Here is a 22330-nt window from a genome sequence, read left to right as displayed (position 1 = left end):
TAAATCTCCCTCCCTTATTGACATGCAGTTAAAGAACCTTCTTCCTAAACTTTCCTGCCAAAAAACATCCGTATTGCTTCTCCTGGCCCAGAGCTCTACAACCTTCCACCCTGCTCTGCCCACAATACTATCACCAAGGTTTTAGCAGGACAACTGCTTTCCAAAGAGCCCAAGGCATACTAGGAACCCAGCGCAGCTTTTGTACCTTTACAAGCTGAAGGTCTTGGTGATTCAGCTGGCTCTGGGGTAAGCTGTCCTTCTGAGTTATCCACGGATGCTGCAGGACCTGTTTGGCTGTTAGGCGCTGGTGAGGATCTACGTGAAGCATCTTTGATACCAGATCCTAAAGGCATCGTTTGGAAAGTTAGACTTTAGAAGACTTCATACTTTAAAGGAAAAAAATACCACCCACCTGTTCCCAAATTAGGATTTAAATTCAGAGGCCAGGTTTAAGGACCCCAGACATCAATCCCCTTTTGCATAAAATATGTTCTCAGTGGGCCTGGGAGGTATAACACAGCAACAAACCCAGCATGGCTCAAGCACGAGGTTGGTGCTGCATGCAAATATTCACAACCAGAGCTAGAACAAAGCAGGCAGAGGCACACTGCTGAGCTGTTAATGGGGAAGCTGTGTATGGGGTAGAAGCTACGCTGCTGCCTTTCTCCTCTCTCTTCTGCCCTCCCTCCCCATCCTGCTTTGAATTCGCCTCACAGTAACTGGCTGTGCTTGACCCCAACCCCTTAATGCGATGCAGCTGAATATCAAACCGTGCCTTGGACATGTCAGAAATAGTGTCCCAGTTGCCTCCACTGACAGAGAACTTCCCCCCGCCTATTCGGGTCAGGATCTCTTCTGGAGTGTCACTGGGCCCGTTTGCAAATGGAGTGCAGCTGAGGAGAGAAGAGAACGAGCGTGTGAGTTACTGCCCTGTATCCAGGCCAGGGAGCGACTCCGGGTAGCAGTAACCCACGAGGAGAGGTCCAACTAGCACAGCGGAGCACGGCTCAGGGCAAGGGGATCGCTGTCCCCGTTGTTGCCTTCCAACACGATGGAGGCACTTACCCTGCAAGCATTGTGTAAAGGAGAACTCCCAGGCTCCAGATGTCACAGCCCTCATCGTAGCCTTGCCGCTTTAGTACCTGGAAAGAGTAAGCAACAGAGAAAAAGTGTTTAGTTCTTGTCGTTGAGCTCATATCAGCTTGCAAAGAGCGGCATGACCCCTGCGTGTAGTCTGTATGCAAAGCTTCTAAAGCCCTACTGAAGAGCAAAGTCAGGGACTAAAGGTCACCATTCAAATCAGACTTTGGCTTCATGGAACAGAGGAAACCCCCCAGCCACATCAAAATGACAAGCGGGAAAGCAGTTCCAACGTGGTGACACTGCATATATGTTCATTGCTTCTCAGCTTTTTCTTTCTTCCGCACCAAGACAGATGAAGGGAAAATAACCCCGCCACTTTTAACAGGTCAGTTAGTCAGGAAGAAAAGCAGCCTACAAAATCACTAGATTTTTAAGTCTCACTGCCCTAAGCAAAGCCCCCAGCAGCTGCAGAGGTAAGGACAGCGCAAGTTGGAGGACGGCACTGCAACTGCACTAGAGTTGCATATTTGTTCAGTACTACAAGTGCTGTTATTTCTGTAATTACCTATTCTAATACAAAATATGCCAAAACAGGCATGAGTTAGACCTATCTGTGCAGAGTGAGAACAGTCTCAGGGAGGGAAGTGACAGCTACTGAAGTCTCAAGTCCGAAAGTTGCTTACCTCGGGTGCCACAAAGTTTGCAGTATAACAAGGAGTCATGAGAAGGCCGTTCTCAGCCCTCAGCTGCTTGGCAAAGCCAAAGTCACAAATGCGAATGCTCTCAGGGTTCCCTGACTCATCCACATAGAGAATGTTGCTGGGTTTCAAGTCCCTGTGAACTACCTGTGGAGAAAAGAAAGCGCCATTCTCATACCCCAAGAAAACAAGGGTTTGAAGCTGCATCAAGATACTCAGCCCCTGCTCTGGCCCCACATCTGGCTTGCCAAGACAGCAACACAAGAAACAGTAGTCCTGACAGGCACAGTTACTCCCTGGAGGAGAGGAAGTGCAGTGCAATGCCCGGCAGCTGCCTAGGAAAACAGATGTAACCATACTCACCCCTTGAGAATGCAGATATTCCACCGTTTTACAGATCGTGTGCAGGACCGAACTGGCCTCCCTCTCTGAGAAAAACTTCTGTCTGAGGATTTTATCCAGCAGCTCCCCTCCTCTCATCAGCTCAGTCACCAGATACACATACTTCCCATCATCATAAACCTACCAAAGCAAATATGGAGGGGGTTAATCAAAAACCGCTTCCCAAGCTTCCTTTTTATATTTCTACCACCAAGAAGCAGACAGAAGCCTACAGTGCAGAGCTGGGATCTGTACTGCGTGGAAGCTTCCCCACCCCAAAGTGATACGGGGAGCAGTGCCATTGGGCTGCCCGTGCTGGAGCTGCATTCTGACCCCCGCAGACCAGTCTGCACTTCATAAACATATAAACATATACACAAGAAGTCATTCAAGTTACACTCACGTCTTTCAAGGTAATGATGTTGGGATGCTGCCCATATCGCAGGAGGATTTCGATTTCCTCGGAAGGGTCTCGCTTGCTCTTGTCAATAACCTGCAAGAATACGGACAAGCGTTAGCCAGAACTGGATGGGGAAGCGGCCAGGACACAGCAAAGCAGCTGAACGTTTAGAGAGCTGCAGACATACAATACTATATCCATTCCCTGTCCCCTGCCCTCTGCAGCAATAAGCTCAAGAAATCCCCCAGTTGCTTCAATGGTTTTGTGTCCCCAAACCCCAAAGTTTTATGTCTAACTTATCTGTTAAGATCTGGCGTAGCCACAGCAAGCTTTGCACAGAACGGCAAAATGCTGTCCTCCCTCCGTGAGAGAGGAGAACGCTGTTTCCCCACTATTTCTAGATAAGAAAGCTTGTGCAGTTATACAGCACAAGAATTGCACATTTAGGCCCCATACAAGCAGGGAAATCAATTTTATTCTTTGGTATTATTTTGGTCATCGTGGGGATCAGCAGAAATCTAACAGGGGAGTTCAGTTCAGAGTGTGAATCTCAGACCTTGACTGCGTACTCCATGTTGGTTGCTTTATGAATGCAGCGTTTACACACTGAGTAGGAGCCAACACCAATTGCCTCCTTCACCACGTAGCCGTCGTTGAACTGGACATTCTTGCCGTGCAGTTGCTGCAACAGGAGAGTGGAGAGCAGATGAGCTGGGAGAGTTCAGGGAACAGTTTGTGCAACGCAGAGCAACCTGACAGACTGCTGTCTGCTACATCCCACAGCTTCTCCTCCCTGCTGGGAAGAGGGAGGAGAAGAGAACAAGGCAAATATAGGTCAGTAGGCTAATGCTATCTGCATCTAGCATGGTGCATTTCTGTGGCACCTTTCAACCTGTGAGCATTTGCACAGACCTCCCGCTAGCATGGGTCCGCCTGGAGAGAGGAAAGCAAACAGACTCGAAGTGCCCTGCTGACCTTTGCCCATGACAGTCAACAGAAAAGAAAGAACAACAGGATGCAAGAATCCAAAACAGAATAACACTGTCTCAGGCTTTCCTTTAGCCCTGCTCCAAACAGCACACGGGTCCTGCAACCCCCCTCTGGAGTACTCCGGAGAGTTACTGCAGCTTCAGCACAGCTGTTCCTCTGCCCCACTTTTTACCTGTACCACTGAGTGCAGAGGGGGCTGGGCAGGTTTCACCTTGCCATCCTCCATCAAGCCTGTCGCCACAAAACTGAAGCCTCGGAAGAGCTGATGGGCCCCCGCACTAGGGGGGATGCCTGGGGAATCTGCAACAGGATTTGAAAGAAAACTTAAGAAGGGCTGGCCCTGCGGAAGCAGAAGCTTTCCCCTTGCTCCCCAGAAGCTACGGCTGCTCTTTAGGTTATTCCAGACAAAAGCCATACCACGCAGCTCCGAGCTTACCAGTAACACTTTGCATATCTACAGCTAGGACTCCTCGCTGCTGCCACTACCTGAAGCTGGCAGCACTAGAAGGAGGCAAACCTCGTGCTAATGGCATAGGCAATCTGTATAATCTGTATAATGTAATAATCTGTACAGTATTATTTCACACAGAAAGCTTTGGCTGCATGAATTCATACAAACCTTTTGGTGTACGTGATGTAAATTCTGTGTCAAAATAAAAAGTGTCATCAGGCTGGCCTACTGCAGGCTTGAAGGGCGGTTTGATTTCTCTTCGGTACAGCTTCTGCAAAGTAAAGACAGATTGAAAGTGCTTTGATAGGTCAATGCACTCAGAAGGGTGCAAAGAGTTGCTAGGAATGAGAGGCTAAGAGACTTTGCAGAACCAGAAACAGCCTTGTGACTTAGCATTTAACTACAGCTCAGCTGTCTGGGGGATGACTTCTTTGCCAGTAGGGTACTTTTGAGTCAGTTTGTGGAGAAATACTATGAATTTCTACCACCCACAATACAGCATTCAAGGAAAAAAAAAAGTGTTCTATGTGCAACTTGGCCCTACTCCAAAAGCAGTATCCATGAAGTATTTACTCCACCAGGCCCTTCTACTGCTTCCTAACTCCCATTAACACTTTGCTGTCACGTGTGTCTCTGGGGACAGCCAGAGGAAATGCCCCAGGAGGACATTCATATCCCAGCACCTCCACAAGTATCCTTTTTTAATTGCTTCTTCTAGCAAAAATTTGAAATAAGCTTGACAGCGTTGCTGGCGGTTCATCCTAGCAGCATGCTGGGTGCCTTGAAAGCATTAAAAGACTGCTCTTCAAAATCACTTCTGAATGTAAGGGAAAACAGGGAAGAAATAAAACTATGTGGTAAAGCGGGGAGTTGGCCAGAAGCAATTGGGAAATGCAGGTTCAGTTATTGCCCTGTTTCTCTGTACAGAACAACGCATCGCCTTGCCAGAAACATTTCCCTGAGTCCTTCCTACTCTGTGCAAGGCAACTCCTGTTGTGCCAAACCCCAGCTGTAAGCTGCACCTTACTTCTGAGAGATCAGGAAATTCAAACCAGGGTGAGATCATTGGCAACTCGAGTATGAGACGGTTACTCGTGTAACAAACAGCATTTTAGTTTCAGGAAGGATAATTAGAATAGATGGGAACGTGGATTGGTAGCGCTGCCATGGCTGGTGAGTCTGCGAGCAGCACAACTGCAATTACTCCGGTCAAGTCAGAGAACCGCAGCACTGGCGCTGCACGGTGTGGAAGTTTGCTGCTGAATTCCTGATACTCACGTTCCAGTCAATAGTGGAGTAGAAAGGATGGCGCTTTATCTCTTCTGCCCCATCTGGACCAGAACCTGAAAGAAGCACCCGCGGAGCGTGTAACGTTTAATCAGGACCACCAACAAAGTGAAGGCTATTAGCATGTATGCAACACAACCAGGCATTACGGGGAACCTGGCTGTAATGAACCAAGCCCATTAACCCAGCACAAGTGCAAACACGCTGCTGACCCACTAGGACGTGAGAGGCCCAGATACAGCATCAGGTGTATTCAGAAACAAAAAATGTCTTACCTAATCTGTTGGCTGGATTCCTTTTGAAAAGGGCTCGCAGGAGGCTCTGTGCTTCAGAGCTCAGGAACTGAGGCATGCCCAGCTTTGCTCTAGAGAGGAAGTTACGCAATCAGTTGCAGGTTTAAAGAAGTCAACCCACAAGCCAACTGCAGTACCTCCACCCCTGAAAGTGCAACAATCTGTTTGGCATTTTATACTGCACCCTTCAAACTAACTGTTGATACCAAACCACTCGCCAAGTAATGCCATTAAGTTGTGAGAAGCCCCAAATTGCAACACGCTCAGAGAAAGAGCAGCAAGCTTGCCCTCTTTATACACACACGGAAGAGAAACTCCTCTTACTTGAGGATGAGGGTCATTGTCTCCTTACGATCTTTCCCCTGGAACGGCAGTGAGCCAGTGAGCATTTCAAACTGGGAGAGAAAGAGAACAAGGGGCGGTCACATGTATGAGCAAGTCTGAGGGCTGCACAGATCTCGTTACACCTTCAGCTGGGAATTCTCCAAAGCTAGAAAAAGCCTTGCAAGCGATCAAAAGCCTAGCTCTGAAGTAAGATAGCAGACATCGTATTCTCAGAAGGGAGCCTGGTATCAGTCTGCAGCAGGGATGTGTTCAAGCCAGCGCCTGCTCCTAAGAGCCCTTGGATTCAGCAACTGCCAGATGGTGGCACCAGATCCGCACAGCAACCACCAGCCCAGCGCCGGGGCTGACACGGATGCCCACACGGATGCCCACACGGATGCCCACACGGATGCCCACACGGATGCCCACGCTGCACAGCCCAGCAGCGGGACAGCCGCAGGAGCTCTGCCTCCCCTGAGAAACAGGCACGCCTGGCTGCAAGCCCACACTGCCTGAGCAGCCTGTTACAGCGTCCTTCCAGGGAGCGCTGGGAACATCCCCAGGTCAGCACATCTCTTAGACGTGCAGAATCACGCAAGGGGATTTCAGAGCTCCCACTTGAGCAGCTGCTGAGAAGCCAGGTTTCCGAAGGCATGGTTTGGTACGTACCATTAACACCCCGTAGGACCACCAGTCAGCGCTGTGGGAGTGGCCCTGACGGTTCACAACTTCTGGTGCCATATATTCCACCGTCCCACAGAAGGAATAGGCTTTCTTCTCGTGGTCAATTGCCTCCTTACTCAAGCCAAAATCTACGTATGAGAAAAACCATTAGCATGTGCCCACCTGCTCTGACAGAGTGGAGAGGTCGAAGAAAAGCTCCGTATCAAGAACCAGGCTTGCTGGAGCACAGTGTTTTTGTGGAGTGCCTTACCTGTGAGTTTGATGTGTCCTTCTTCATCCAGGAGAATGCTGCAGCATGGATGAAGAAAAAAACCACATTATTATCTGCAAAAAGGCTGGTTAGAACCAGCACATGCCTTGGAGGCTGATCAGAGATGTCCCTAGAACTCCAGAGAAGAAAATTATCTGTTCTTTCCAACCCCAGTGCTTCAAACTCCATTACCAAAGCATAAGCAGGAGAAAGCAGCTCCCTTCTCTCTACACACTCAGCTTCCCATTGAACAAATGAACCAGCAGGTTGCAGCACCTTTGATCCCCCCACATATCCCAGGTAAGAACAACCGAGTCATGCAGCTGCTCTGCACCTCTTCAGAGGCCCCGTGTGGTGCCTTTTTCTTCCAAAGGCTCTCAATTGCTTAAGCTGGAGCCCAGAGCTGGCTCAGGATTAATGCTCAGACATGTGGTGCGCACATGCTGCCTCCACAGTGCTCCTGGCCGTAACTGCTGAAGTGAGGAGCAAGAGCCTTGTCGATCTGCTCTGCTGCCTTCCATCTGGTTGGCCTGGGGGCATCAGTCAGCTTTGGCTGTGCGGAACAAGGCTGTGTTCTGACTACAGGCTTGGGACTGAACTCGGATCCCTGGCTCGGCTGTGCCACACGTACTTTTCCGGTTTGAGATCTCTGTATATGATTCCCAGGCTGTGCAAATGGTCGAGTCCCAGAGCCAGCTCTGCTAGGTAGAACTTCACGTCCTCCTCTGTGAACATGACCTGTGGTAAGGGAGAGGAAGCAGACAGGCACAGGGGTTACAACCCTGGCAGCAGGACCACTTCAGCTGCACCCATGCAGCTGCTTTCATACCCACATTTCTCCCTTGTGCCTTTTCAGACCAAAGTTTCACAGGATTTGCCCTCCACCCTAAAGCATCAATTGAGCATCAATACTCAAACAAACAAGGTTGCTAGGTAGCAGACAGTTAAAAAAAAAACCAAAACCTCAATGTTTACATTAACCAGGTTATGTTCCCAGTTGGCTTCATCTGGCACAACTTGCTGCCCCTCCCGTTTCATGTCCTCACCCTGTCCCAGCGAAACAACACATCTAGACAACACCACAGCAGAACGCAGCACGTGCTTGGTTTCGTTCTTAATGTGATGCTCGGCAGAAGCCGCTGAGGAGGTGAGAGCTGCCTCTGTGCTGGTGCTTTTCTGCCAGAGGACAGGGTTCCTGAGACATCCTCTCCTCCTGCCAGCTGTGGGCTAGCAGCAGGCTGGAGGTTTTTTACCCCTCTCAAAGACTTTGCAAGAGTCAATCGCTTCTCCAGGTAATTAAGCACACGTGAACTGAGAGCCTCAAGAACCCACCACGATGCCAGAATATACCCACCTCTTTGGAAAGCCGAGTGAAAAGGTCACCTCCTCTGAGGAAATCCAAGATGAGATACAGCTTCCCCTCTGTCTGGAATGCTGAAACACAAGCCAGAGCAGGAATCAGACCCCTCTGCTCAGAGAAAGCTCAGTGGTGTTACAGTAATCACTTAAACCCCAGTGGCTTCAGCTGTGCAGATGCCCTCCGTTGTTCGTAGGTTACACACAGGTAGGGCTAATTATTTGGGGTAAATGACATAGCCTGCCCATGATGTTTTAAGGGAAGCTCACCAGGAAGACTCTGGCACTGCAGAAAAGTGTCATTTTATGTAGGATTTACTCCCTTGCCACCAGGGGTGCCCTACTGAGAGATACACTGGTCGTTTTATAGGGAAAGAAGGCGTCTTCAATTTCCTCAGAGTCAGAGCATTAATCCTGCCATACTCTAGCTTGACCGGTTGACTCTGCTTTCTCAATTTCTCCTGAATTAATGTTTTAATCCCAAGGGTTTGATGTTTAAACCTCTTCTCCTGGCCAATGCCCTGTTCCCCATTCAACAGCTAGAATGGGCCGGAGACCAAAGGCCTTTCCAGACACAGATTTGCTTTAAGGGGACTGTGAAGGCTCCGGAGCAGCACAGCCACTGAGGGATACAGACTGATAAAGGCCTCTTCACCATTTCAGCATCTGAAACCTGTTAGGGACCACGAGAATCTCCCAGGAGCCTCCAACCAGCCTGCTGCTGGATGCCTCACGCTCCTCTGCCTGCCCACAGCAGGCACACCTGGAGCAGTGTCTTTATTGTGTTTAACAGCAGTCAGTGTCTGCTCAGGGCTGCAGCCCTCGGCTAGGAAGCACAGCTGGGTACCCTCTCCCAGAGTCCCAGCTGGCTTCGCACTCACCGTAGTGGAGTTTCACCACAAAGGGATGGTTCACATCAGCCAGGATATCCCTTTCAATCTTTGTCCTTACACGATCACGCACTGTGGGAAAGGAGAGGAACAGCTCAGGCACTGAAAGAGGCACACACTACCCCGGTACCAGCCTTGCCCCTAGTCCTAAAAAGATCAGGCAGTTTGATGCAGATCTTTTCTACCTCCAGCACTGCAACAGTGGTCTCTTGGAGACAAAAAGAAGAGGTATCTTTACCTCTGGCTGAGGTAAAGATACTTCTCTTTCACCCGCATCACCCCAGGGCCAGCAGTGACTGCTGTGACATTTTCCCAGTGCAACTTGCCAGCGGTCTTTAGGACTTGGAGAAAAAGAGCATCACAGTAAGACTCTCCTACCTTTCAACGTTGCCTTCTTGAGCACTTTCATGGCATAGAGATGGTTGCTGTCTGGCGGTGTTATTTTTCTCACCAAGAAAACCTGAGGCAGAAGAAGAACACGTGAGCTAAGCACTAAACATTAGCACGAGGAGCTGGATGCCTCCCAGAGTGGCAAACCCCACAGCAACCCTAAGAAGCAGATGGCCACAGGTCTGGGAAGCTGTACCTCAAGCTCGCCATGTGAAACCCCATGAGGTTTTCAGGAAAGTGCTGTGTGTGGATGCCTTACACCCTATCTCCAGCCATTACAGCACTCGTGCTTTTATACTGCACTTTCCTCCACCAGGCTTCCACACCTCTTGCTCCTTCCTGCAGTTGCCGTGGGGCTGTGACTGATGCCTGGGAGCTGTGACTAAGAGACCTGAGCAGCCTCGTGTTCTTAGCTTGAAGCAATCACTACAGAACAGGAGTCACCATACCTACTCTCAGCCCCTGCCACTCAGTGTCCGACATCTCGGGAGACTCACCGTGATGTTTTGACGTAACACAAAGCCTCCTGGTGACATGCCAGTTTGACAGCAAGAGCAACTCTTTGTTCAGAAATCCTTGCTGGATTTTTACCTCCTTCCCTTCCCTGATGTGCCGTACTGCCTGGTTTTAGGCAGCTTCAAAAAGCCTCTGCTATTCTTTGCAGTAAAGCCCAGTGCTGCAGCTGCACAGGTAACAGCGCCCACTCCCGTATGAGCCCTCACCGCTGGTGATGGGAACTGACAAGAAGCTGAAGACTTAATGTGGGAGCAGATAATCTTGCAAAAGACCTGGACTGTTTGCACTTTGAAATAGATAAGAGTTACAGGCTACTTCCTTCACCCTTCACAGAAGGGAAACTGGACTGTAAACAGGGGCCAAAACCAGCCCTGGTTCACAGCATCGTTTCTGAGAAGAGAGGGGCAAGCCCCAGACCTCCAGGTCCTCAGTTCGACCAAGCAGTCTGGCAGCCTGCTAGAGGGCCGCAGGCATCCCTCTGCCTTGTGCAACACCTGCGTTCACAAGCAGGATACTACTTCTTTCCTCCGGATCGTCTGAAAAAAGACTTACAGGGAGGCTCTGGACATACAGCCTGGCCTTTACGAGAAGGCGTCTCTACAGCTGCCTTCCAAATTAGAAGCAGCCATTTGCTAAGTGGGCTTATCAGTCAGATTCTCACCAGCCACGATCCGGTGAGAATCAGGAAGGTGGTTACGCTGGGGACAGTCCCTTTTGTCATCTCTCTGAAGATCACTTATCTGGCATGACACACAGGAAGAACTGAACTCACCTTGCCAAAAGAGCCCTGGCCCAGAACCTTCAGAAGCTCAAACTGTGAAGGGTCGGCTTTCTCGGAGCCCTCCTTCACATGGTGTGTGATGTTGATTTCCTTCACAACGCCTTCACCCTGAAAAAGAGGGGACAGTTGATTTGGAATATACTCCTGAACAAGGGGGGAAAAAGCCTTATCGAAGTAAGGAACAGGGACTGTAGCTGCAGACTCACAGGAACCACATCTGAGAGAACCAGAAAAGCTGGTGCTTGTCACAGGTATCTCCTGGCTTCAACATCTGGAACAGATCAGTCACCGGTAGGCTTCCACTAGGCAGCCTTGTTAAATATCCCACACTCTCCCCAAACCCTACGCTCCCTTGTCCTTTCATTTCTTTGAACTGCATTTCAGAAGAGTGCTTAAAAGCACCTTCCTTTTTAAGGCACTGGTGGCAAAAACAGGAGTGTTTATGCCACTAAAAATCCCACAACACAAAAATACAGCACTGTTGTCAAAACACGGCCAGGGCTGGCAAAAATCAGACATGTTGGAGCCCATCTGCTCAGCAATCTGAGCAACTCTGCAACATAAGTCTTAGTGCATCTTCAGCACATACAGATGATGCTTTTTAACAGACTCAAGCCTTCAAGAAGATTGAGGGGAAGCCAAGGTCTCTGGCACATGTTTTGTTTAAAACACATTCTTTTATTAAAAAAAAGAAAGAAAAAAAGAAAAAAATGGAAAAGAGATCTAACCAGCAGTACCCAGGATAAACTTACCAACAAAGCTAGACCCGAGTGGTCTGAGCAGTGTATGAGAGCAGCCACGGACAGCGAGGTGATGCAGAAACACCTCCTTTCCCCAGCTAAACTTGTCCATCCCCCTGGTGCATAAAGCCCAGGCACCTCGTGCCGCTTCCTATTTCCATCTCCAAGCAGAAGGAGACCTTTCACGCCTCCAGCCTTGCAGCTGTGCCTTTTCTTCTACTTCTCACGGATCACACCTAGCCAGTGGGCCTACACCTAGGTTTCCTATGCCCCAGACCTGTTCCAGCACCTCCCGTACGGTCCATGGGGAGAGCTGGAGCCAACTTCCCACTGCTACAGACTTGAATCTTACTCAGGCCAGAAACCCCTTGTGGCCACACGGCTTGTAAGGGCGAGTCCAGGTTTCTTAGCACTTCAGCCCCACGTTATCCAGTGTTAGCCATGGTCTGGTTGCTATTTGGACCCGAAGGCCAGCAATTATGTTCCAAAGGGCACGAAACTTGGTTATCTCCGACCCCAGGGCAGGTGTGGCCATCAAAGAGCACCACAAAGCTGGGATTATTATTTAGATTTTCCTCTTGCCAAGTGTGTGTGGGGGGAAATTCAGACTTCCTTTTCTAAAACTATTCAGAGACTTGCTCTGGAAGGCGCCTCATTAAAGCAGCTTTTAAAAACAACAGGAACCAAGCTTCAGCCTCCGCCTCCCGCACACGCCGAACCCCAGCCCACTGCCCACCCTCGCACACCTCCTGGGGAGGGCGGCCGCGCCGAGCACACGGATGTGGTCGCCTACCTGCAGTACGGCACCGCGCACCCTTCCTTTCCCACTCTCATGTTTGCCTTTTGTCTAGATTAGGAAGTAGCTTTGGTCCATGTTTGTTGGTAGCTTTGCTTTCTCGGGATCCCACACTGTTCAGACACGAGGATCTGGCAGAGAAACTCGCCCTCAGCACGACACGGGTGTATGATACAGGTATGAGGGTGGCCGGACAGAAGCTCCCCCCACGTTATCTTGCCTTTTGCTCTTACCATCACCTCAGCGACCGCAGTCAAGACCTTAAAACCCCCGTACCACCAAGTTCTCACATTCCATACAATCTCTCAGCTTAAACCAGCCGCTTTGCACTTCTGGTTTCATTTGGAGGCTTAGCCCGAGGCAGGCAGCTGTTGGTTACAAACAGCTTCCCATTTCCAGCCAGCAGAGTTAGCCCAGAGGACCCCACAGGCTCTCACTCCTCCTGTGGTCCTTCCACGTTGTCCCTCACTGGGGGACCCCGGGACGGGACCAGCTGGGAGCTGTAGGAACGCTCCTGTGAGCCCACGCGAGGGGCTCTGACCACCCCACCTGCCTCGTGGTCAGAGCATTCAGGTGCAGAAGCAGAGTCACACAAGCCATCAGACACAGTAAAAGGAGCAGCCGGTACCCTAAACACCCTGAGGGGCAGCTGTGTCAAGACAGGGCTGTCTGCAGGCTACCGGGGCTTCTTCCCTCCCCTCCTGCCATCTTCACAAAGACATTAGAAAGAAACCAAGTCTACGCAGCAACAGCACCTGTGTAACTGAGCATATTTCACCCTGCAGCCTCGCGCACCTATGCAGAGAGGAACACTTAAAATGAACACTCGCGTCCACCTCCAAGACGTTTGGACCCGTTCTAGGCTCACAGCCGCAGGAACTCTTTGCCTCGGCCCACGGCAAGACCCGCTGTGTTTGGCTGCAAGTGGTTTCAGCAGCCCGAGCTGCATCTCCCGGCGGGCAGAGATTTGCATACGCAGCCTGCCAGCCAGACCCCGCCAGCAAACATGCGTACACGCCAACTCGACCAAAAGTGGCAGCTGTGGAGACGTTGTGGATAGCTTTCTGAGAAAATCTTTAAGACGCAATTTAGCATCTTGCTGACACAAGGGAGGCTTCCCCCCAGGGACTCATCCACTAACGTGCAATTCAATGGTTGCAGCTCTGGAGACCAGCTCCAGCAGCTTGTTTAGCTGCGTACGAGAACAAGTCTTCAGCACAAAAACACCTGCGTGCCACCGACCTGTAGCACTAACAGCCTGCGCTTGCACCAAGTTTCTCACCACCGGCTTAAAAGCTTGCTGAACAGCACCACTAAACAAACTATTCCACGAGGAGCAAAAAGAAAAGCAAACCAGGCTGCTCCGAAAATTCATCCGAAGCCTCGGCCGAGCAACGAGCGACCCAAAATGAAGCAAAGCAGTCCCCTGAGCGAGCGGCTGGCAATACTGACCGGGCTGGAGAGCTGGCTGGGGGCAGGCAGCTGCAGGCTGCAGGGCTTTGCTCGGTGTTTCCTGTGCAGCCACAGCTTGAGGAAGGCGCAGATGCGAGGAAGCTTAGGGTCCCTCTCCATTCTCCCATCCCGCTCAACATCGCCCAGCCCCGCTGCCGGCCGGCTCCCGGGGACAGGGCGGCCCCCGCGGCGCCGCACGCTTGAGGTTGCCGGATGGAGGAGATGCAGGTGGTTAAAGCCCAGCTGGCAGATGCGCAGTGGAGACGAGCGACTCGGTCGCACCACGAGGCAGGTTCACGCTCCCACTCCCCAGCAACAGGGCTTGTGGTTGGGACTTTTTTTTTTTTTTAGTTTTGGTTTTAAGAAAAATAGTTCTTACGGCTCCTTGTTCATGTTTGGCTTCTCTGCTCAAACAACACAGAAAATGTGCGTGGTCTGCTCGGTTGAAGCCTGACTTCCATCTAGTACCGCACAAATCTCACGTCAGGCTCACACTTCGGGGGTATTTCCACAGCAGGGGAGTATTCTGGGAACCTCTTACTCTCTTAAAAGGAAAACTGAAGAAACCCCACACAGAAGTGTGACAGCACTTAGGAAAGCTGCACACCTCTGCTCTCACACTTGCTCGGGGGTGACGGGTCACTCACAGTGGGATTCGGTGTGCACCGATCCCACGGGCAAATCCTCTGCCACCCCCGGGGTTACATCTAGTCCTTCGCTAGCTCTGTGCTGGATGTGAGTCCTTGCTGGGGATGGTGGAGTTAGCTAAGAGCCGCCCTGGGCAATTCCACGCAAGGTATTTTATTTTTAAAGGCAGTTCTGAAGCAGACAGCTTCTGAACGCACTGCTGCTCAGATTTATTGGCAGGACAGAAGAGAGGTATTTAGATTGTTTTTTCCCCCTTTTTATTTCTAACCAATCCTTTTTGCCTCATTCCCCCTCCAAGCCTATGTTTCCCTTTGACCTTTTCAGTGGGTCAGGACAGACAGATGTCTTCTGCAGCAACACCCTAGAGAGCGCAGATAAGATAGAAACCCCTTGAAATGAGTAAAATGACACCCACACACCTTTGCAATTAGAAATAACTCCGTGTCAGTATTGATTTCTGAAATCCTCCAGAGTGCAGAGTTTCAAAAGAGGATCTTGGTTTGGACCCAGAGAGACTATGAATGTCTTCCCTCCTCCACCCTGCACCGTGTTCTTTGATAACCGATAACGAAGTGATTTCATACCAGGAGCCAGCTGGTCCCAGCTCTACAAAGGGAACCTCAACAACGAGGTCCAAAGCAACTGGGAGGCTGAGTAGGTGCCAGAGAACAGTGTGAACCCGCACGGCACGGCTGCTGAACAGGAGTCCTCGCGAGACCCAGCTCTCACTGACACCCACTGCGCTCAGCCCCAGCAAAGCAGAAATCACGTCCACAGCGTGTGGTCTGCAGACGAGCATCCCCACTTCCAAGGAAGCTCTACGTTGCTCGGTGAAGCCACACAGGAGCTGCAGGCAGGCAGCCAGCACGCGAACCCAGTACGCTTTCTCGAAGATCTGATAAATTTTGTTCCGACCGCACCAATTTTACGTGCTATCAGCCACCCAGCACTGGGAGAGGAGCCCGTAAAAACACGGTCAGGAAAAGGCACCGTACACCCATGTAACTACGCCGCTGGAGCCCCCGCCCCGGCAAGCTGACAAGATCAGAAAGCTGCAGGAGACAAAAGTGACAGCACGTAAAGGGGCTCGGTGTGGGGAGGAAAGAGGAGGAGGATGAAGTCAAGTCTAGGATGTCATGTGAGCAAGTGACTAATCGCTGCTTTCTGTATTAGCAGTTCCACCTAGCTGAGACGGGTCGCTAGGTGCGTGCTGCAAGGAAGGGTTTTTTTTTTCCTGAGGTCCCTGTGAGCGCTGCTTACGCCCTCGCACATGTGCCCGTGTGAGGCTGCAGGGACCACCTGCCATGGCACCAAGTGCGAACTGCACGCACGAGTCTCCTGGAGGCACGCGTCTGCAGCAGGCTCTCTTACCTTGTCTGTTGAGTCCTCGAGGTCTTTCTCTATCCAAGTGATGTCTGATTTTGCCTGCGGAACAATAAACGAGGGTCAGCACAGAGGGACTGTGGTTCTCTGCTCAAGTTTTCCCAACGAATTTGTTCAGCAAGACTAGGCGAGCTGTGTACAGCCCCCGGTTGTGTCCCACCACGCACACCCCTCCTCAGGATGCGATCCTGAGCCGTGTTGGTGGGTCCAGGAGAGCAGGAGGAGCCAGGAGGAGCCAGGAGGAGCCAGCTGCTCTTAAAGCCTTTGACAGGCTCCGACAGGCAGCGGAGAAGGACGTGGTGCTGGCAGGTGGATACACGTGTTCCCCAAGAACCAGAGCACCACCACCAAAGAGGGAGACTGGGTTTCTGGCAGGTTGATTAACGTTAAATCAGATTTTGCTCTGTTACATCTGGACGGGCTCCAGAAGCATCTGTTCTGGTAGCGACGCCCCAGGTTTCCAGCATGGCAGAGCAGTCTGGCACCCCAGTGGCGAGGAGAGGGCTTCTCCTCAGGGGCACGCTCAGCATTTCTAAAGCAGCCAGGAGGAACGTATTCGAACAGAAAAACTCACCACATCCCTCGAGGGCAGGGAAGGGCCAGCTCAGCTGCTGTGACAGGTCCCTGAGCAGTATTAGAAATATTAGTTTGCACTGCCTCGGGGACCAGACGCAGTTCTGTGAACCCTACTGGTGAAACGCAGAAACATTTAAAGGGAGCTTAGGAAAGAACTGCTGCTCAGCTAGGAAACGGACGCTTCTCCTCCCAAAAACTCGGATGGGGAAGAAGTTTTTGGATGGACAGAGCGTAGATCCCTAACCTGCTACATTTTTATGAATGCACGCAGATAAGCTGTGGCAGCTAGATGCTCTCGTGTCTGGTTTTGAGAGAACAAGCCGAAGCTCGAAGAGAAAAACCACCCCAAAAATCAAATCACACTCGAAACATTTCCCCTGAGAGGTCCATGCCTTCAGCTCGCAGATGAGATAAAACGCATGTGACTGCGCACAGAAGGGATCTAAGGAGAGACTTGAGCTGTGACTTCTGTTGTTTCTTTCATAGCCGTTAGTCAGCACGACGAACACGTGGGAGCCTGCGGCGCTGGCAGGGCTCTGCGGCGCCGAGAATGTCACCGGGTGGGCGCAGCGCGAGGCAGAGCGACTGCGACTGGCTGCCAGCAGGTCTGAAAGTAGGACAGGAGCTACGGAGAAGTGAGAGAAGAAAAAGCGAGCCTTGAGGGAAGGGAGGAGCCGCAAAAACAGCGAGATTAGAATTAAGAATTAACTGGGTTTAAGCTCCGGAAGGGCTCGATCAGATCGGAGGGGGGCCCTTGCGTTCACCTCTTCCCCTCCTTCCTCCACCGTGGTGCAGGAGTGGCCGAGGTCTCTTTTGGGAGGTCTGGGAGAAGGTGGCTGTCCCACCATGGTGGGAAGCCGACGTGCTCGGCAGCCGGCAGAGCCACAACTGAAGCCCTTCCCGAGCCCTAGTGCCCAGAAGTGACCACAAAACCCTCACCGTGCCCCTGGGGATGGCACGCACCCACAAGGAAACCCGCTCCTTCGTGGCTCGGGCTCTTCAGCGCCTCGCGGGGACCAGCGAGCGCTGAGCCCCTGGGGAAGGACTGGCTTTGCTCCCAAAGGCGCAGATCTCTGCGGGTCCACCCCACCAGCGCAAGACGCTGCTCCAGTGAGCTATCAGCCATCTTCCGACGCCCACGGCCTCAGGGGAGGCCATTTTACACAGATCCCTCCACGGCTGGGAAATTACGTTCGCCACTCCTGGAAAATAAAAGAACACCCACGCCCGCCGACCAGGTTCGAGTCCAGGAAGCGGCAGGAGGCAGAGGAGGAGACAACTTCTTTTGAACTTCTCAACGCCGCGTTCTGCCTGCACAGATGGCTCAGACACCCTGCACCAGGGGCTGGGGACACGCACAGTTTCTTTCCAAGACCAAGTTCAAAATACAAGTCCTCTCTCCTACTTTCCCCTTTTTTGAGGAAGGATTTTACAAGCCAGAAGCCGAGAGACAGGTTTGTTTTTGCTCGCATTTTGTCACTTTGCTGGTTGATATAGTCACATCTAAATGCAAGAAAAAAACTGCAAGAGCTAGAAACAGATTATGCTTTTGGCATTTCGCTTCCTATTCATCAACAACTAACCAGAAGCTGTTTTAATTTCTGTTGCTTCACACATGCTCTGGTCCCAAAACATTCCCAAATTCTGGCAGCACCTAGGAAAGACACTTCTTAGAAAGCAGCTTTACCATCGGAAATGCCTTTCCCAAAAGCGAAATCGTTAATTAAAACTGGACAAGGTCTGGCTCTCCAAGCTCGGGCGATTCGCCGACTTCTCCCTCCGCCCTGCAGAACAGACAGCACCGTACTGCACGCAGAGCAGATATTTTACCAGCTCGACACTTGCCTCCTGGATCCTTGGCTTGCTGCGGAAGAGGAGCCTCAGCATCTCCAAAGCTTTAGGCTGCTATTCTCCCATAGTTTGCAAGCTGCCTTCCGAACTTAGAGCTCTCTGCAGCACCCAGCCGAGCACGAGAACCCCAAGTAGTAGTTACGTCACTGGGATGTATTTTGGGAGTTTTCGCTGAAAGGAAACTGTGGTTTCAGATGGGGAAATTGCATTGTGTGGTGATCGCTGCACAGCACCAGCGACCAGAAGAAAACACAAGAGGGCTTTGGTGGTGCTCAGGCACGGCTCTTTCCATCAGCAAATCTCAGCGGGCTGTCCAGGAGGACTGGTCCTGTAGTCCCATTTCACAGGCAGGCACGCAGAAAGAGCAACTGAGCACACTTAGCTCTTCCCCACAGTTACACTGCCCTTGTCCTGAGGGGCACAAGTGATGTTTCCAGCCCAAACGTACCCTGCACATCGGCTGTTCGAATGCAGGATTGCACCTTGCCAGGGAAGGGGCCAGGAGGAGCCATTTTCTGCACGTTTCCCCCATTTGTCCCTGCCCCATGTCACAGCCTCTGCTTGGTCATCTGCATCTTGCTGCATCAGGTCTTTCAGAAACCGCGGCAAGGCCCCACGCGAGGTTTGCACGCTGACATCTGACGAGAGGGTTGCACAATCCAGCCCGCTTGCTTCGGGGTCAGCTCCTGCGCTGCGCCACTGCTCTGTGCAGCGCTCTCAGACATCCAGAGGTGTCCTGACACAGCCGGGGGAAGGAACTGGAAGTGGCCAAGTCAGGCAGCGCAGGCATGGGGACTAGAGCGGAGGGGAAGGAGGGCTTCGGAGCCACAGCTCTGAATTAATTCTCTCCCACTCTCTGTTTGCAAGGAAAGAAGCGAGCCGCGTGCTTACTCGCAGTTCCCATCAAGAGACCACCTGCATGTCTTCTATGCAAAGCAGGTGCCCTAGCTGGCTCCTGGAGTAACCCAGCTGTCTCACCAGTGTCACCGCGAGGTCACTTGCTGTTTTGCAGAATCCCGCTAGCCGTGCCTGCTCTGTACCTGAAGAGTCACAGTTGCTGCTTTCAGAAGCGCCTGCTCCCGCTGAAGGACGTGGCAGGCTCACAGCATCTGCAGCTGGTAAGCGGTGCGGTGCTGCCCTGGGCTGCAGCACGAAAGCTGCTCCCAGGCCGCAGCTGTGTCTTCACGGGAGCATCCCAACGGCTCTTTTCCACTTACACAGCCTGTTTCTTGGGGATGACCCCCTCCCTCCTGTGACAGGAGACACAAGGGATCTCAAAACAATTCCGTAGCAGGGAAACACAGAAGCTGGAGCTTACATTTGGGCAGCCAGGACTCGTGCAGGGAATGAAAGCAGCTCCAGAAGGCAGGCCTGCTTCAGTGTGGACGTGAGAAGGCACGATCGAGTATCTCGGATTGTGGTCTAGCCTCTCTTCTTATCAGTCTTCTGACTTATATGTTAACACAGCTGAAGCTGCAGCACAGTTTCATCCTCACCTCCTTCTGCCTTGCCAGGACTTTGCTCAGCCTGCCCGCCCCTTCTCACCTCCAAACAGTGCTTTGAATTCCTGAGGCTTTTCAGAAGGAAGAGGCCCATCCTGAAGTCCCTCTGCTAAACCCAGAGACCAGAAAGCAGTCTTGGTTGGAAGCAGAAGCCATCTTCACTTCAGGTGCAGTTAACAGCCACGATAGGAAAGGCTGCTGAAAGAGCAGAAACCTCAGTACTGCGCTTTGCTCTCTCTGCTCCCACAAGAAGGGAGCAGCACCAAATATTCAGTCTGCTAGCTGCCTATATGGTGGTACATCTAAAACAAGGAGCATAAACCCAAGGAAAATGCAGCACAGGCAGGCAAGCTGTGGGTCTCAGGGCAAGAAACAGCCAGGCTGAGCCAACACAAGAGCCTTCCGCTGTCACGCTTCCAGGTGACCTTATGCATCCACGCTGAGTTTGACACTCTTAGGGCAGATTTAAGTTGCTTCCAGGCCTTACTCCGTATTTTTTGAAACGCATAAAGGTGGCGACAGAAGTGGGCTTGCCAATTCTTTCTGTTCTATACCCACGGGTCCTGGGAGAAGCAATGATGCTATCTGAGCAGCAGTGGGCCAGACACCGGCGCTGAAGCACCAAGACCCGACTGTAAGCTCGGTGTGAACCTCCTGTCATCAGCACATCGGTCCTAAAAAAAGATGTCACCCCATATCCAATGGTGCCAGGTCCAAACGGATCCCAGTGTGTGGTTTAAAAATGCTGTAATCCAATTCTGTGTCAGCAGACAAGCCCGTAGGGCTAAGCTCCAGCAAGTCCTAACATCAGCTCCATACAACAGGACCCCGTGCTAGCTTGCTTTAAATCCGAATACCCAGGGGACTGCCTCTGCCTCCTGCCTGGATCCAGTTCCATCCCACCAAGCTCTGCAAACACCGGCACAGCAAGAGGGGAGAGAAGGATCGGCGCTGCACAAACAGGAAGCCGATGGTGTGAAGAACTGCTGCCTGAGGAGGGGCAGCTGCTGCCACCTCAGCACGCTTCAACGGCGGGGCTTGTGCCCCAACGACCGAAGCGAAGTCTCAGCAGAGATTTCAGCTGCGGGCCAGGCCTGAAGGTCTCGAGCAGGAGCAGGATGAAGACGACCTCTGAGCTCTTGCAGCCCAGAGCGCACAACTGCTGGGGTTGCAGCCAGTGCAGCCCCCTCCCCGTTCCTGGGGGCTTGCAGGAGGGTGCCAGCCTCAAGGGCACGGGAGCTTCGTGCTCCTGAACTTTTGCATCAAGTTATTTTGTGCAATCCACTTCGGAGCGATTACTGCCCGCTGAGCAGCAAGTGCTGGTAACCGGGGCTCCCACCCTAGAGAGCGCCTGAAATAAGCGGGAAGCAAGGGATCCCGCTAGCTCTCATAGGAAGCCAATGTGCTTTTTGCTGCTGTAGAGAGCAGAGAGGCAAAGGCAGCTCTGTCTGGAACGTTTGTTCTTTTTTTTTTTTTTTAAAAAAGGTGGTGGTTCTCAAAAAGGGGAACAAAGCAAAGAAACCTCACCAGCCACTGCTCCCCTCCTGCACAGCCCTTATTTGGCAGGGCTGACGGACGGCTGCTCTTGTTTGCAAGCACAGGACCAGCAGGACCACCTACTTCTGTCTCCGCTCCTTTGGTGGGTCACCTCCAGGTGTTGCTGGGAGCACCCAGGTTTGGCCCCAGCCTGAGAAGCCCCACGTGAGCACCCGTCCCTGAGCAGCACGGCTCCCTCCGGAGCAGAGCCCTTGTGCCCTTGCAAGCAAAGGGCTTTGGCTTGTGGTACGTGCGTCTGAGTGGACCCAGGAGGCGGCACGGAGGGTGCAAGGACCTGTTTAGAGAGATGGGCTCAGAGGAGGGACCAAGAGGAAGGCGATGTGCCAAAAGCACGCTCAGACCTCAGGGCAGAAGCCATTTTGACACGAGAGGAAGTGCTGCCCACAGCAACAAGATGGTCGTATCAGCAGCTGCAGATTTTAACTCGCTTTCTTGCCATCTACTAACTTCCAGGAAAGCGAGGCAGGCGATGCTAACTGCCCCCACAGGAAACCTGCCCTCCCACCAGCGCCTCTCTCGAGAAGCCCGCGGCTGCTCCTGGACCTTTTGGGAGCTGGCTGCCCCGCCAGGCTGAGAAATGTCACCGCGTGCCTGCGCTGAACGCACGCCCTGCCCGCAGCGCAGCCACCACCCCAACCACCTCCTCTGCCAGCCCTTGCTGGGAGGGGAGAGTAAGAAATAAGTCAGAGTAAGCAGGTGCTCTACTCCTTGTTTGTTTAGGGGAGGGAGCTGTTTTCTGGCCTGCCAGGAGAGCAGATTCTCCAGAAATACGGAGCGTTACAGGCTGGGTTTGAACCCCGCTGTTGGCAAGGACAGTCAGTTCTTTTCCCGAGAATTTCGCAATAACACCAATCTTGGAAGAGACCTGGGAACAGACTTTTATACAACCTGTATCAACCAAGAGATGGCTGCAGATTTGAAGCTGAAAAGTGGTAGCCAGCGGTATTAAATCCAAGTTTTGACAAGGCAGTTCTCCCTCCAGTTCAGAAGAGAAGTTAAAAACCAGTGTCCAGCCAAGCAGAACATTTTGCGAGATCATAGTGATTTAAAA

At 51.9% G+C, this 22330-nt stretch overlaps 1 protein-coding gene across 6 annotated transcripts in view; it reads right to left on the bottom strand.

The window, feature by feature from the left end:
• Positions 1-22330, bottom strand: part of RPS6KA1 (ribosomal protein S6 kinase A1) — a 41192-nt gene that overhangs the window by 1210 nt on the left and 17652 nt on the right. For 2 of the 6 annotated variants that reach the window (XM_080567212.1, XM_080567214.1), the window contains 20 exons: positions 15782-15835; positions 10766-10882; positions 9466-9547; positions 9079-9159; positions 8196-8275; positions 7473-7579; positions 6842-6879; positions 6577-6719; positions 5908-5978; positions 5566-5654; positions 5282-5346; positions 4172-4274; positions 3725-3852; positions 3119-3244; positions 2566-2655; positions 2145-2303; positions 1767-1928; positions 1066-1142; positions 776-893; positions 206-343 (listed from right to left, as the gene is read on the bottom strand). In XM_080567212.1, the coding sequence (XP_080423338.1) occupies positions 206-343; positions 776-893; positions 1066-1142; positions 1767-1928; positions 2145-2303; positions 2566-2655; positions 3119-3244; positions 3725-3852; positions 4172-4274; positions 5282-5346; positions 5566-5654; positions 5908-5978; positions 6577-6719; positions 6842-6879; positions 7473-7579; positions 8196-8275; positions 9079-9159; positions 9466-9547; positions 10766-10882; positions 15782-15835 (2028 nt within the window). Of the gene's footprint in view, positions 1-205; positions 344-775; positions 894-1065; positions 1143-1766; positions 1929-2144; positions 2304-2565; positions 2656-3118; positions 3245-3724; positions 3853-4171; positions 4275-5281; positions 5347-5565; positions 5655-5907; positions 5979-6576; positions 6720-6841; positions 6880-7472; positions 7580-8195; positions 8276-9078; positions 9160-9465; positions 9548-10765; positions 10883-13762; positions 14066-15781; positions 15836-18214; positions 19236-22330 lie in introns of those variants that run through there. The other 4 variants (XM_080567215.1, XM_080567217.1, XM_080567216.1 and 1 more) reach the window with 3 other exon arrangements.

The sequence above is a fragment of the Anser brachyrhynchus genome (genome assembly GCF_964034855.1).
Source record: "Anser brachyrhynchus genome assembly, chromosome: 24".
Taxonomy (NCBI): Eukaryota; Metazoa; Chordata; class Aves; order Anseriformes; family Anatidae; genus Anser; species Anser brachyrhynchus.
The sequence above is the reverse complement of the archived record's forward strand: the minus strand, read 5'-3'. Positions and strand labels throughout refer to the sequence as shown.